Source organism: Procambarus clarkii, chromosome 17 (genome assembly GCF_040958095.1).
Source record: "Procambarus clarkii isolate CNS0578487 chromosome 17, FALCON_Pclarkii_2.0, whole genome shotgun sequence".
NCBI lineage: Eukaryota > Metazoa > Arthropoda > Malacostraca > Decapoda > Cambaridae > Procambarus > Procambarus clarkii.
In genome coordinates this window covers 45,947,972-45,961,982 of record NC_091166.1, presented here as the reverse complement: position 1 = coordinate 45,961,982, position 14,011 = coordinate 45,947,972, and the positions used below count along the sequence as shown (strand labels likewise).

The 14,011-nt window shown below is 43.2% G+C and overlaps 1 protein-coding gene across 4 annotated transcripts in view; it reads right to left on the bottom strand.

Moving 5' to 3' along the window:
* Positions 1-606: 606 nt before the first annotated feature.
* The window catches only part of LOC123772502 (uncharacterized), a 174,189-nt gene continuing 160,784 nt past the window's right edge, over positions 607-14,011 (bottom strand). For 3 of the 4 annotated variants that reach the window (XM_069325961.1, XM_045765723.2, XM_045765725.2), the window contains 3 exons: positions 10,190-10,341; positions 8,646-8,684; positions 607-1,811 (listed from right to left, as the gene is read on the bottom strand). In XM_069325961.1, coding sequence (XP_069182062.1) covers positions 1,381-1,811; positions 8,646-8,684; positions 10,190-10,341 — 622 coding nt within the window. In that variant the 3' untranslated portion in view covers positions 607-1,380. The remainder of the gene's footprint in view (positions 1,812-8,645; positions 8,685-10,189; positions 10,342-14,011) is intronic. The other variant, XM_069325963.1, reaches the window with a different exon arrangement.

Here is a 14,011-nt window from a genome sequence, read left to right as displayed (position 1 = left end):
CCAATAAGATAATTGAATACCAGAGATCTCTATTGTCAAATGACATCCACATAGAATTGGCATAGCTCTCATCATGTAACTACATTTAGGTAATTACAGGCGATTGACACACTGGCTCTGTATCACTTGAGGGTTGGAACCAGTTTAGGGGTTAATATGCAAAATATTGGTAAGATAGTCTACTACCAGATTACATTTCAGCAGCTAGCATGTCAGAACTTTGTTGCTGGAAAGTCACTAGTGCATATGCAATACAAGAAAGGAAGTAATTATCAAAAGAAGGTACCAAGCTGGGATGCTATGTAGCACATATATGCAATACAAGTATACATATATTGCATATATGCAATACTGACCCTCCACCAGGATGCAACCCCACAACAAGCTAACCCCTTGGGTGCCTATTTACAGCTTGGTGAACAGAGCCATTAGGTGATAGGAAACGTGTCCAACCATTTCTGTCCTGCCTGGGATTCAAACCCAAAATTCCAAATTGAGAGTTGAGTGAATTCGACTGTACTAGCGGGAATTCTCTGTACAATAATTTTCAATAGATCTATACCTTTTTGAGATTGTAGATAATTTATAGGGAAAGTAAAGAACAAAAACTAATAATTATCTATTTTGTATAAGGCTTTGGCATTTACACCATTTATATGTAACAAGAACATTTGGTAGGTACTGAAAATGCCTTTGAGCATTAAGTAACAGAGAACTATGAAATGCAATTTTTATTTTACAATGCCTTCCATGAAGACTTTAATAAGCACTGAGAAATCATTCACATCCTCTTATTGTACTGTAGCGCACTTGAGATTTTAACTATTCATTATTGAGCAATGCCGTAATCTTTGCTAAATGAACAATAAACACTAATCCACAGCCATAGGCTTATAAGCATATTTGTTACATCACACATGGTTCTCAATTTAGTCCTCTTTTTTTTCTTCTTCTAGAGATACTGTTGTATATTGAACTCAATATTCAGTGCAACATTAAGTCTGGTCAATCACCAGCCTAAATTATCTGATTCAATATAGTTTAAAGTTCCATGGTCAATTTTGTTATTGACACCTTTCAATTTCCTATTCATCCACACATAATATTTACAAAATATTGTCTTCCCCAGACAATTCTTGTGACACCTTAACTTATGATGTGCTTCCCCGACTTATTCCAGCACAGCGCACTTACAACTGAACATTATTGTCATGAAATATTGTTAATTAAGACAAATGAACAAATTGTATTATGAATAAGAAAAAGACTGTCTTGAAATATGACTGCTTTACATAAATAAATGTAAAAGGAATAGATATACATACAATAATTAACTTCATATATACAAACAAATATTAAAGGTATGATACAATGGTGAGCTCACCAGCGCCGATCCCTTCCACCCCTCCCACCCATACTAAACCCTCTGCCTCCCCTTCCACCTCGTCGATTACCACTGCCTCCATCATCTCCATCTGAACGATCTCGTAAATTTCTGTTGAATGGTGCCTGTGGATTGGCCATACTATTTCCTGGAGGTCTATTGAAAGGGTTTGGTCCTATTGGCATGCCAGAATATGGTCCAGGCATTGGCCCCCAACCCCAGGGTCCTCCTGGGCCCATGTATGATCCAGGACCATTGGGAAATCCACCTGGTGCACCTGAGAAGTTAGCTCCACCACCAGGAAAATTGCCTGGTCCTCCTTGAAAAGTTCCAGGGCTAGAGAATGGTCCGCAAGGGCCATCTGATGAAGCAGCATCTGGTCCAGTAGGCCTGGCAGTTCCACTGCTCTCATGTGTTGTTGAATCATCTGCAACAAATGGTTTACACTTTTAAATTATGATATTTATATAAATATGTATTCTACAGCTGCAATTACTGTAAATTTAATAATAATTAATAATGTCTACTAGTAAAAATATGAGTATTCCAGTTTAACCCTTTAACTGTGCAACGCGCCTGCAGGCCCACATCTGAGGTGCGCTATGCGCCTCCGGGTATTTGTACTTTTCACGTTTCATTCAAAACTCCCGCAGCTACATGGGGGTTCACATTAGCTTCCTCAGGGCTCTTGTAAACAGATGCCATCTTTAAAAAAATCGTGGTCCACATTCCCGGGTGTGAGAGCCTCAGTACTGAGTGAACAACCAAGGCTGGCGCATGCAGCATGAGCTCACAGCACTGCTGTTCAGCTTGTGACCACAGCATCCCCTAATAATGTAAAAAACCCAGCGTTGAATGTAATGAAATGCTGTTTTCTGGGTGTGACCCAGAGGCTCCCCGGAGCTATACAGGCTGATATGCTAATGTCAGACTTTGCCATCAGTCATGTGTATGGAGTTCTGTGGGCCTACCAGGGACCACGAGCCAGAACCTGGCCCCCTCAGAGGCACGGGGAAGCAATGACCTATAGAAACCCCCATGTGGTTGGAAGAATTCTATGTCTGCCATCGACCGTATCAGGCACCCAGAAAGGTAAGCGTCCCAAAACAAACCCCTATTCTGGTTAAAATTGCTACCTAATGCCGAACTAGTGGATAGAACTCCCCAAAATGATATGAGCAAACTAGCATGTCGTCACACGTCACTGCGCCACTCCCCCTCCCGGGGAGGGGGAAGCTGCGCAGACCCCCATGCCGGCAATCCACACCCCAGTTCTGAGGCTGGATGTCAAGAAAATGTGAAAACCGCTGACAAAGAGGGAGGGAGGGATACCGGGGAGCCTCCGAGTCACACCCAGAAAATGGCGTTTCATTACATTCAATGCTGGTTTTCTGGGGGGAAGCCCCGTCGGCTCCCCGGAGCTAACTACCCACAGAGGAAAGTAAAGGGACACATCCAGGAGGTGGTCGCTGCACACTCCGCAACTCAAAACCGAGACAACTGGGTGCAACTGTTGACACAGGCCCAGGAACAAGTACGAGACCATGAGCAGCCAGGACCCTGTCCGACCGCCCAAAAACCCCACGCCCCAATGTCAAACCAGGCCACGTAGCCAAAAACGGTGGCAAGAGCCGCGAACGTATTAACGTCACGAGCATGGGGATAGACCGCAGGCTGGCTAGCCGTAAGAATCCTGCGGACGACCTGGGAAACCTGCACCTGTGTACAAGTTAGAAGGAAAACCGGAGCAACCCAAAATGCGTCCACGGACACAGAAGACGAGGCGCGCAAAAAACGATGGAGAACTGCCACAGGCCACAAAACACAATGCACCCTCGGCCTAATAAACCATGCATCAAAACCCCAAGGACCCCTCCAGAAAACAGCAGTCTCAATCTCCGCCAGACAAGGAGACGGCTAGAGATGAACAAACCTACCGCCCCGACCGAAGGAGCAGAAAATCAGAACAGGAGGGGCCACCATAAACGAGGAGAAGAAAGAAAAGAGCACCCTGCCCAAAGACCAATACGGCACAGGCGGCACATGAGCAGGCCGGAGGTGAAACAACGCACAAGACAGCTTGTGGAACAGCTTAGAAGTAACATCAATACTGAACGCAAGTGAAAGCAGTTCCACCAGCGCTGCACGATACGAGGTGACAGTATGCGGCAAAATGACGGCCCCAAACCCTCCACAAGAGAGAAACAAGATAACACCAACAAAACACAGCCACCTAAGAAGGGACAAAAGGAAAAAGGACCGCCAAATAACCCCACACCACCGCCAAGAAGCAGCACGCAGATGGGACACCAGCAACAAAGCCACCTAACAACCAACAGAAGGCGAGACTCGAGGCAGAGCCGAACGAGCAGAGGAAGAAGCGGAGCCGTGGGAAGACCCTGGGTGCGACCACTGAGCAGGCAGAGCCGAAAACCCGAGACGGCAAAGAAGGAGATGGAAACCCTGCCCCGACCCCGAACCCACAGACGGGAAGGACCCGGATGCAGGGAGGAAGAGGGGGGGAAGGGGGGACCCGACAAGCCCACCAACCTAAACGGGGCAGCCTCGGGGCTTCCGGGGCGCAAACAACCTAGTGCGTTGCCACCGAAACCCAAAGTGCAATGCCAGTGCTGCCTGCACCCACATAGTCAGCATTAAGACTGGGTAACCGAGTCACAAACAAGCAACCAAGCTCGCAGGACTCAGGGCCAAAGGTGTCACCAACCCCACAGGCAGCAGACAGAGGCAAAACCGAGAGTGTCACCCTGAGACAAGGAAACAAAGCAACCCTCGAACTCGCACAAAGCGAGGGGGGGGGGGACACCGGGGCCACATCCACCGGGCCCACTCTACCCTAGGTAGAGTGGGAGAGTGGTTTCCCAGGGTCCTGAGCGTTTACTATAAAAGGACTCGCACTCAGGTAATCCCAGGCAGGGTACTGCTAACCGGTGCCCATGTCTACCAAACAACTTTCTAAGAACTGAACCCCCGGGACCTGTACACTCACGGGGACCTAGCAGGAAAAACCACAGGAAGAAGGTAGAGAACTCGGTACAAAAGGGGGAAAGAACTGAAGGCAGACCCCCCCACCAGGTAGACAAACAAAAAGAAAAAGAAAACCCCGCAAGAGTACAGCGTACCCAGGCGGAACAGAGCCGGCCGCTATGATTGGCGAAAACACGCTGCACAGTACCCTGCACCCCTACCAGTACAAACTGCCCCTTACCCCTAAGGCGAACAAGGGAGACAGAATCCCCTATCACACAAAAGGCGGCCAAAAACCAAGCAGTAAACGGCTTAGCAGAAGCAGGACCCAAGAGACTTGTGGAAGGTAACCCCAAGCCCCAAGGGCAGTACTTACAGGGCACCTAGGGAAGGGAATCCTAGGCGCATGCAGCCCGAGTACCGGAGACTCGCTCCAGCTCATGCACCACCTAGAAGACATCATCACAATCTAGGTACAGTGCTGAAACAACCACTGGATCCGGAGCACACAACCGGTGCCTTTAGCATCAGCCAAAGAACTGGGGTGTGGATTGCCGGCGTGGGGGTCTGGGGCTCCCCCTTCCCCCTCCCGGGGAGGGGAGAGCTGCGCAGACAGCAGCGTGGTGATGTGTGATGTCATGCTAGTTTGCGCGTATCTTCTTGGGAAGTTCTATCCACTAGTTCGGCGTTAGGTAGCAATTTTAACCAGAATAGGGGTTTGCTTTGGGACGCTTACCTTTCTGGGTGCCCGATCTGGTCGTTGGCAGACATACAATTCTTTCAACCACACGGGGGTTTCTATAGGCCATTGCTTCCCTTGCCTCTCTGAGGGGGCCAGGTTCTGGCTCATGATCCCCGGTAGGTCCACAGAACTCCATACACATGACTGATGGCAAACTCTGACATTAGCATATCAGCCTGTATAGCTCCAGGGAGCCAACGGGGCTCCCCCCCAGAAAATATATATAACTTGTAATATTTAACCATGATAGTATTACAGAAGAGCCTGAGTGTGATTATAACTGTGTACAATGTTCAAATATTAGTGATTCAATGCTGTTCACGATGTTCACAGCACTAGCCACAGCACCACAGCATTATTTCATCCATCTAGGAATCTTCAAACGACTTCTTAGGTTCCTTTACAAAATAAACTTGTGGTCAATTATGTATTTACAGGATTTAGTGACCAGTATTGTGATAACAGCAGGATTGTGGTGATAATAAGCACTGTGCGTAGTATTGTGGGAGGAGGAATTGTGGTGAGGGAGTGAGGGAGAGAATCGAGGTACTGTAGCCTCACTGTGTGTGACAGCCACTCTTGTTTTGCTCATCATACTAACTTAGTGGTTTGCTATGGTGAACACATTTGTACATGGGTATATACAGTGTGTGTATATAGTGTAGTAAGAGCAATGGAAGTATGTTGGGAGGAGCTATTTTGGTGAGGGAGGCGACGTAATCGTAGCATCATCTGCTGGCTGCTGTGTGATTTCTCATGCAGTGTATGGTGGCCACTGTAAAGTTTGGACACAATACCAGCTTACTTGCATAGTTCTGGTGAATAAAACATGTAGATAGGTATACATAACATGTGCAAATAGTGTAATACAAACAATAACAGTATGGTGGGAGAAGCAATGTTGGCGAGTAAGATGTTGGAGGAATGAGGGAGAGACTGGATGTTGGAGGAGTGAGGGTGTGGCAGCTGACATTCGTGGAGTTCTGAGTGTGTTGATGGTGAATGTATATAGTGTATGATAGTGTATAGTGTGTAAATAGACTATATATATACACAAATTAGCATGATACAATGGAAATATGTGCCGGATATGTGTACGTGTCATGCACGTAACACGGTGTCTTCGGACATTACGGATGTTTTACTGCCATAATATAGTGTATGTGTTCATTATACATAAGATTGGCACGTAAAAGCATATAAAATGTATTTGGAACTGTGCGCAGAAAATGATCAAAAATATATTCGCAGCAACTCGCGCATCCTGCCCCAAGCGCCCTACCAGCCCCGAAGACGTACGCCACGGGCGACCAGGGAATGACAATGTCACACACGAACTTACGGACCCCATATCAGCCAAAGTACGTACAATTTCGACCTTCTGTTACTATACCCATACTCAGGGAAGGGATTTTGACACTTTCAAAACAGAAAAGATTTTTTCCAGAGATTTTATTTCCTGCACACTGGGGAGTGTCATATTTGGAGGCCGCGCAGTTAAGGGGTTAAAATTAGTTGATAAAATACATTGATTTCAATCAATTACAAATAAGAAAATGCTATTCAGAGAGGAGATTTTTAAGTACAGCACCATATAGAGGAAACTCGATTCTTGAGGTTATCTTGAGATGATTTCGGGGCTTTAGTGTCCCCGCGGCCCGGTCCTCGACCAGGCCTCCACCCCCAGGAAGCAGCCCGTGACAGCTGACTAACACCCAGGTACCTATTTTACTGCTAGGTAACAGGGGCATAGGGTGAAAGAAACTCTGCCCATTGTTTCTCGCCGGCGCCTGGGATCGAACCCAGGACCACAGGATCACAAGTCCCGCGTGCTGTCCGCTCGGCCGACCGGCTCCCCTGCCCGGATTGAACCCTTCTGTAGATTCTTGTTTAAACTACAAATATCTCTGCACAGAAAAAGGTTCTTACTGAGATAGAGTCAGAATGTGCTGCCTCCCCCCCAAAAAACAGCGGTGAATGTAATGAAACGCCATTTTCTGGGTGAGCCCCGGAGTCTCCCTGGAGCTATTGGGCTAATATGCAATACATTAGTCTAGGGCATTAGTCAATGGAGTTCAGCCTACCGGGGATCACGAGCCAGAACCTGGCCCCCTTCCCCCTCGGTGAGGCACATGGAGCAATGGTGCCTGGAAAACCCCCCTGTGGTTGGGGTTTTTCCTAATCTACCATTGACTGGGGGTAAGGCACCCAGAAAGGTAGGCATAACAAAACAAACCCCACGTGGTATGAAAATTGCAACCGAAAACCGAACAGAGGCAGAACTCCCCCAAATCCCAAGGAAACAAGCCAACGTCACACCTTGCCGCTGCGCCACTTGTCCGTGCTACCTGAACCCAGCAGTGATTTGTACTCACCTAGTTGTGTTTGCGGGCACAACTAGGTGAGTACACAAGAGGAGCAGGGAGCAGGTGACACTTTGCCACTCCAAGAGAGAAGGCACCCAGAAATTCAAGGAAGCGATACATACCACTGCTGGGTTCAAAAGAGATGAAGCCTCATAACCCACCTAATGAACTCTCCCAACAATGTAAACAAAATATAGACTTTTGAAACACGCGTGCAACTGTTCACCCCCATCCCTCCCATTCACTGTGGCTAGGGAGGACTCTGCCAACACACAAAATAACTGTCCTTATTTTGCACTTGATGTAACAACTTTATTACAAGTTGTAACATGTTAAAACATTTTTATGATATATTAGAATGTTGTTACAACTTGCTATATTGGTTGTTACAACTTATTAGGTGTTAAATTTTTTTGAATGTTGTAGCAATGTTGCAGTTTCATCGTGTGTTTGGCGGGAAGGGCCTGGAGGTCATGCTGTCCACTGGCTCAAACAGTCAGTTCTGGAGCAGATGCGTACACAAAACACATCCAACCGACATCCAGGAAGGAGGGTGAATCAGGAATCCTTTCTATTTTACTTTTGGCATTCTGCCCTCTTTGCCTCTTCTTGATTTTATATGATTCTTGAAACCTTAGCGCCATCATTTCTGTATCCCTACATAGCCTTGTTTGTTGTTCTTGGGATAGAGTTAGCCATTTGAGGTATTCTGAGATATGTTTTCATCACCTACAGAAAGAAACAGTGCCATTCTTGTTCTAGTTTGCATCTTTTTATCTTTCTCCTTAGTGACATGTGATGAGTTATCAGAACCAGCAAATATATCATCTTTATTTTCTATACCACAGAATGCTTTCCTGACCACAAATATTTATAAAATAAAAAGTTTACAGTGACAAGTAACAGTGTTGGCATAAGAGTACCAAAATGAGCAATAAAAAGACCGAACTCTGAAAAAAAATGCACTATAAATCCTACATAATTCTCAGCTACCATACATCTCGAATAATCCTTAAGTGTCTGATACTAAGAAATACAATGTTGACACAAAAATATAAACATTGTTTGTTTATATGTGTATGTGCATACACACACACACACACACACATTAAACTCATACTTACACACAAAGAAAACCACTATAAAACAACAGCATAAAGCATCTCACCTGAATCTCCATTAGATCTTCTTGCCGCCTTTCTTTCATCTGGGATTAAACAAATAATGTGTGTTAGAACATAAATGATTAATGTTAAAATTAACTCCAAAATGAAGACTTAAAAACTAATATCTTTTAGAAGTAACTGTTAAATAAACAAAAAAATGTGTACATTTACTGCCTATGTAAATAATAATTCAGAATTCAAAACTGGGGGGTGTCACCCTGAAGAGCCACCGGACCGCAGCTACCAGCTCCCTGCAATGTTACTAAAAACCACCAAACCAACCGACTTCTTGAGGGCTTTAGGTTAAGAAACTCCACCAACACTAGTCAGAGAGACCGCAACACTTAAATCTACGTCTTTAAGTGACTAAGATATATCTGAAATGGACTTAGTGAAAAAAATAAAAATAAAATAATAGAGCAAAAGTAATAGTGGCACCTCTGGACCTTGGAGGATATTCCAAGTAAATTAGCTTGCAGAGTGATTGAATAAGTTAAAAATGGCCAGGTGGAATAGTCTTTTATGCAGTAAACATCACCTAAATAAGGTCTATAATCTACAAAGATAGGCAAATATATTAACTATGATTTCCAAGATATGATTTCAACTGGGAAAAGGAATTACACTATCGCATCATCTTCATTTCTGCTCAGCTGCATTACGTTCCTAACATACATAAAGGTTCCTCCAACACAGTATACACCTGCTCGTCGCTCATTAATGTTAAGAAAGTAAGTTCTAGAATATGGTACTTCAAGAGGTCTAAAATGACCAATAAAATAGGCAAACATTTACAGCTATTCCTTTCACATACTAGAGAAGAGACCTATCACAATAAACACATATCTATAGCAAATCATGTTTGGGAAACAAAGAAAACTAAACAAGCTTGAGGTAAATATGTAACACTGCTTTAAAATATACTGATTACAACTTGTCTATGTCATCTCATAAGTAGTATTTGCTCAATTATTAGGATTGCAGAACCTCTACTACAGTACTTCAACATTACACCTGAAAACATTATACATGTTAATGAAGGCTATCTCCCCTAATCTATATATATATATAAAAACTAAATCTACAATTATACAACACTACATTGTTCTAAAAGATTCACAAGAAGCATCTTACATTAGTGGAAACAAAATTAAAATGGGGCAGCAGGGAGTCAAAAATTATTTTTTTGAAGGTGGCTATAAAGGAAGCCATAAAAATATAAACTAATACACACCTAAAAGTCCATAAAAGGTTGATGATATATCAAAATAGGAAAGGGCAAACAATAACAACTGCCTGAAGGGTGCAATAGAATATCAGTGGTAAGAAAGTCTGTATGGATTTTTTTTTTTTGAAAAGAAAGTACTTATGAGTATAAGGGGAAGAAAAGACTGCATAAATTGTAATTCTCCAGCATGCTCTTAGCCTGCCTTGGTGATCATAATAGGACATCTGCAACAGGGACATACTCTGGTACACCGCTACCCCATCAGCGCAGCATCAAAATGCCTGTCGAGAGAGATCAGACGGATGAGTGGGTACAAACCTTGCGGGCTACATGATCTTTGTCTCTTCATGCCGGGCTCTGGGGGTTCCTCCCGCCCTCTTGCAGTACCCCCAGCACCCAGGAGGGCCTCGGCCGGAGGGGGTGGGGGTGGCGGTGGCATCAGTAGGGATGCAGTCATATCTCTGGCCACCCTAGGGGTAGTAAACAGGATGCAAATTTATAGATGGTGAAGATTCAGCCTGGTTTTCTTCTCAGACTCTTGGGAGTAGAACAGTACAGAACAAACTGTGTCTTGTCACACAACTTTCTGAAAGTAACTTGAGGAAATGTGACAGCAACAGCCTTGGGCACATTTGCTAGTGTCTACCTTTGAATACAGTAAACTGTTGATTTTCTTGGCAGCTGTTTAGATGATGTATTATTATATGCAAATAATGCATATAACTAATCCATGATGCCCACCCCCACCCAAAAAAAAAGAAGACAACTGCAAAAGGAGGAGACACTACCACTTTTCAAGCAAAAATATGAACAACTGCACTGGCCAGAATTGCAATCAAGCATTTAAGGGTTGCTTGAATCAAAAGGCAATGCCAATTAAACTGTGCACCACCTTTAATATAGTACTACACAACCAAATATATATGAAAGCAATTCCTTTGTGTCCTACAATCTAGTAAGAACATTACTAGCATAGCATCCTATGGATCAGCATTTCAATTACAGTACTGTAAAGAAAAAACAAAAATGAAAGCTGATCATTTTCTGCATTAGACATTTCTAAAATGCAGATTAAGCAAACCACTTCACTGACTGACAATCAAACCAGAGCCAAAAAGCTTATGGGAACAAATGTTTGAGTATGACATTTTCTATTATATTATACAGAAAATTGAAGGTATCAAATCCTGCTGAAACTTAAATTGTGTATACTGTACAACTATTTCAGAACAATTGAAGTAAAAACCTTTTAAATTTACTTATATATCTAATATAACTTGGGACTTGAGGGGGAGGAAGGAGGAGCATTGTGTCAGCATCTGAAAACACAGGACACCTACTCAATGCATAACAACATTAGATGAAATACACAGCAACTTAGAGAACTGCAATTAATTCAAAATATATAACATTCTTTCATCACTGTTAAACAAACTGTAACCGAGAAGGTCTCCTCATGGCCATCAGACCTAAGTAGATATAAAAGGTCTCTTCACAGACATCAGACCTAAGTAGATACAAAAGCTGTATCGGTTAATGGGCATGCATCTAGTTACCACCCGGTAAACTGTTGCCATGTACAGCAGTAATTGGTTTTGAGGACAATGCTACACTAAGTATTATTCCAAAACACCAGACAAAGTTAATGCCAAGGCAGTACAAAACTTAACTGAACTTAGATGACCACAAAGTCTGCGAAGAACACATAATTATTATGACATCTTTCCGTGCAAAACAATGAACTATCCTCTTACAGTCATGTTCGTTAAACTTAATAAATTAATGAGGCAGTGAAGGAGTTGACAATAACCTTATGTGCATGCAAACTGCACTATCCGCTTCTGCTTCTTCACGGATAATAAACAACACCTGTGGAACGTCGTCTCAAACTCCAGCATACCAGTTCTAATTGCAACTCTCGTCCATCAACAAGATTAAGGCTAAGGACATATAAAATAATATAAAGATACCTTGTAAAGCACAGCCCTCTTGTAAAATTTAAAACTCTCAGTAAAAAATTAACTTATAATACCAATCCTTGTCCCAAATGGGTGGTACACAGCAGGAAGTCTCAACCTGTGAAATGAACTATCAATAATCTGACAAAAGTACACTAATATTTAGCTTTCTTGATATAATTTGTCATCAGAACTAAACTCCTAACTGTCTACATTCAACATGTGGATATAATATTGAGAAGATGGATAAAGTACAGTATATTAAATATATGTATAAAATAAACAACTATCCTAAACAATGAAAAATTCTAAGATGCATTATACAAAAAACAAAAACATTTAAAACAAAGTAGACATGTCAAGAGTGAAGGAAGAAAAATGTTTCACAAAAACTTTCGTGCGAACTTTGAACTGGTAAACAGGACTACCGACAATATACCAAAGGACTGCATCAATTCTGTAATATTACTACACAAATATTCTTGTGCGTTAATTATGTATACTTGATAAGGAAATTTAATGTGCATTAAGAAAATGAAAGAAACATGGCAATCAAAAGTGATCCAGAATGCAATTGAGTAAAATTGTTTCACGAATTACGAATTACCATTAGTTGAGAAAATTATTATCCATGGTGAATTAAGAGCTTAAAATAACAACAACAACGAACTGCTGAGCTTTACTCATAGGATGTGCAAAGCTATGCACTGAAGTTAAAAAAAGGACTGCAACTAATAATGAAAGCATAGTGACTAAATAAATGTTGCATTAGGCTTTGCAATGTGTAAACTGTTAAGCACTATCAAACAATATTTTAAGAGCATAGAAAGACAAGTTATAGTAGTAAGAGAGAATTCTTTAACATCATGACACTAGAAATGAGTACGAGAATGATATCACAAGTGTCAAATATGGTTAGGAAGACCATACTGTATAATAATCAGATTTATTTTCTAAAACATATTTCAATTACATTAACATAAAAAATCAATGGTGAATGTAATGAAATGCCAATTTCTGGGCAAGCCCTGATGGCTCCCTGAACCTATATGTTGAGAAGGTACCATCTACTAGGTCGCATCAGCCATGGAGTTCTATAGGCTTAATGGGAACCAAAGCTGGAGCCTAGCCCCCACACAAGAGGCACAGGGAGCGGTAACTTTTTTGCCACCTCACCTGGGAAGGCAACCAGAAAGTCAGCTAGTCAAAACAAACCAATGCTGGATTGAAAAGGGACTGAAGCCTCAAAGATTGCCTAAGAACGCATCCAACAATGTAAACGAACGATCAAATTCTCTTAGAACTAATATGAGCTAGTTCACTCCCCTCCCCCACTTGTTAAGGGAGAGAGGGGCAGTAGCTCACCGTCTGCCAGGCTCTAAGCTGTCAGTTCTTGAGCAGATGCAGACACCCACTCGATGACCTGGAAGGGAGGGAGGGGATCAGGGAGCCACCAGGGCTCACCCAGAAATTGGCATTTCATTAATTTTAACACTAGTTTTCTGGGGTAAGTCCCTTGTGGCTCCTTGAAGCTAACTACTCATGGAGAAGGAAAAAAACATGACAACGTCCCAGGAAGGAGGGAGCACAGCACAATGTTCCAAGGAGGAGGGTCTCGTCTTTGTCCCGATGAAGGCGAGATCACTGGTCGAGACACGACCCAAGGTCACACTAGGGTGCAGAGGCCAGGGAACATTTGCCAAATACTAGGCTACCAGAACCCTGTTTCACCTCCACAACCACCGCACCCTAATATTGGGCCAGGACATGTTTGCAAACACAGCCTGTTTCCAAACATCATGGGCACAAGAGTAGATCACAGGCTGGCCAGATTTTATAACTTTGCAGACAACCTCGGAAAGAACCCTACCTAATAGGACTTGAGCTGAGCTAGACCCGAAGCAACAGCTGAACCAGGGGGAAAAGAGGTACAGGTAAACCCACCTTGACCAGTCCTGCCAAAAAGTGTCTACTGTGACAGCGCGCAGTCAGGAAAAGGCACCACATAGACGGGAAGACACCTTGACTACGCTGACGCGAAGAGGTCCATCTCCAAGGGCCCGAACGTCTGGCAGAGCCAATGGAAAGAGTCAGCATCGACCATCCATTTTGTGGACAGGGGAAGGAACCGTGACAGGTCATCTGCCAGAGCGCTGGACATACCCCAGATATGAACTACACA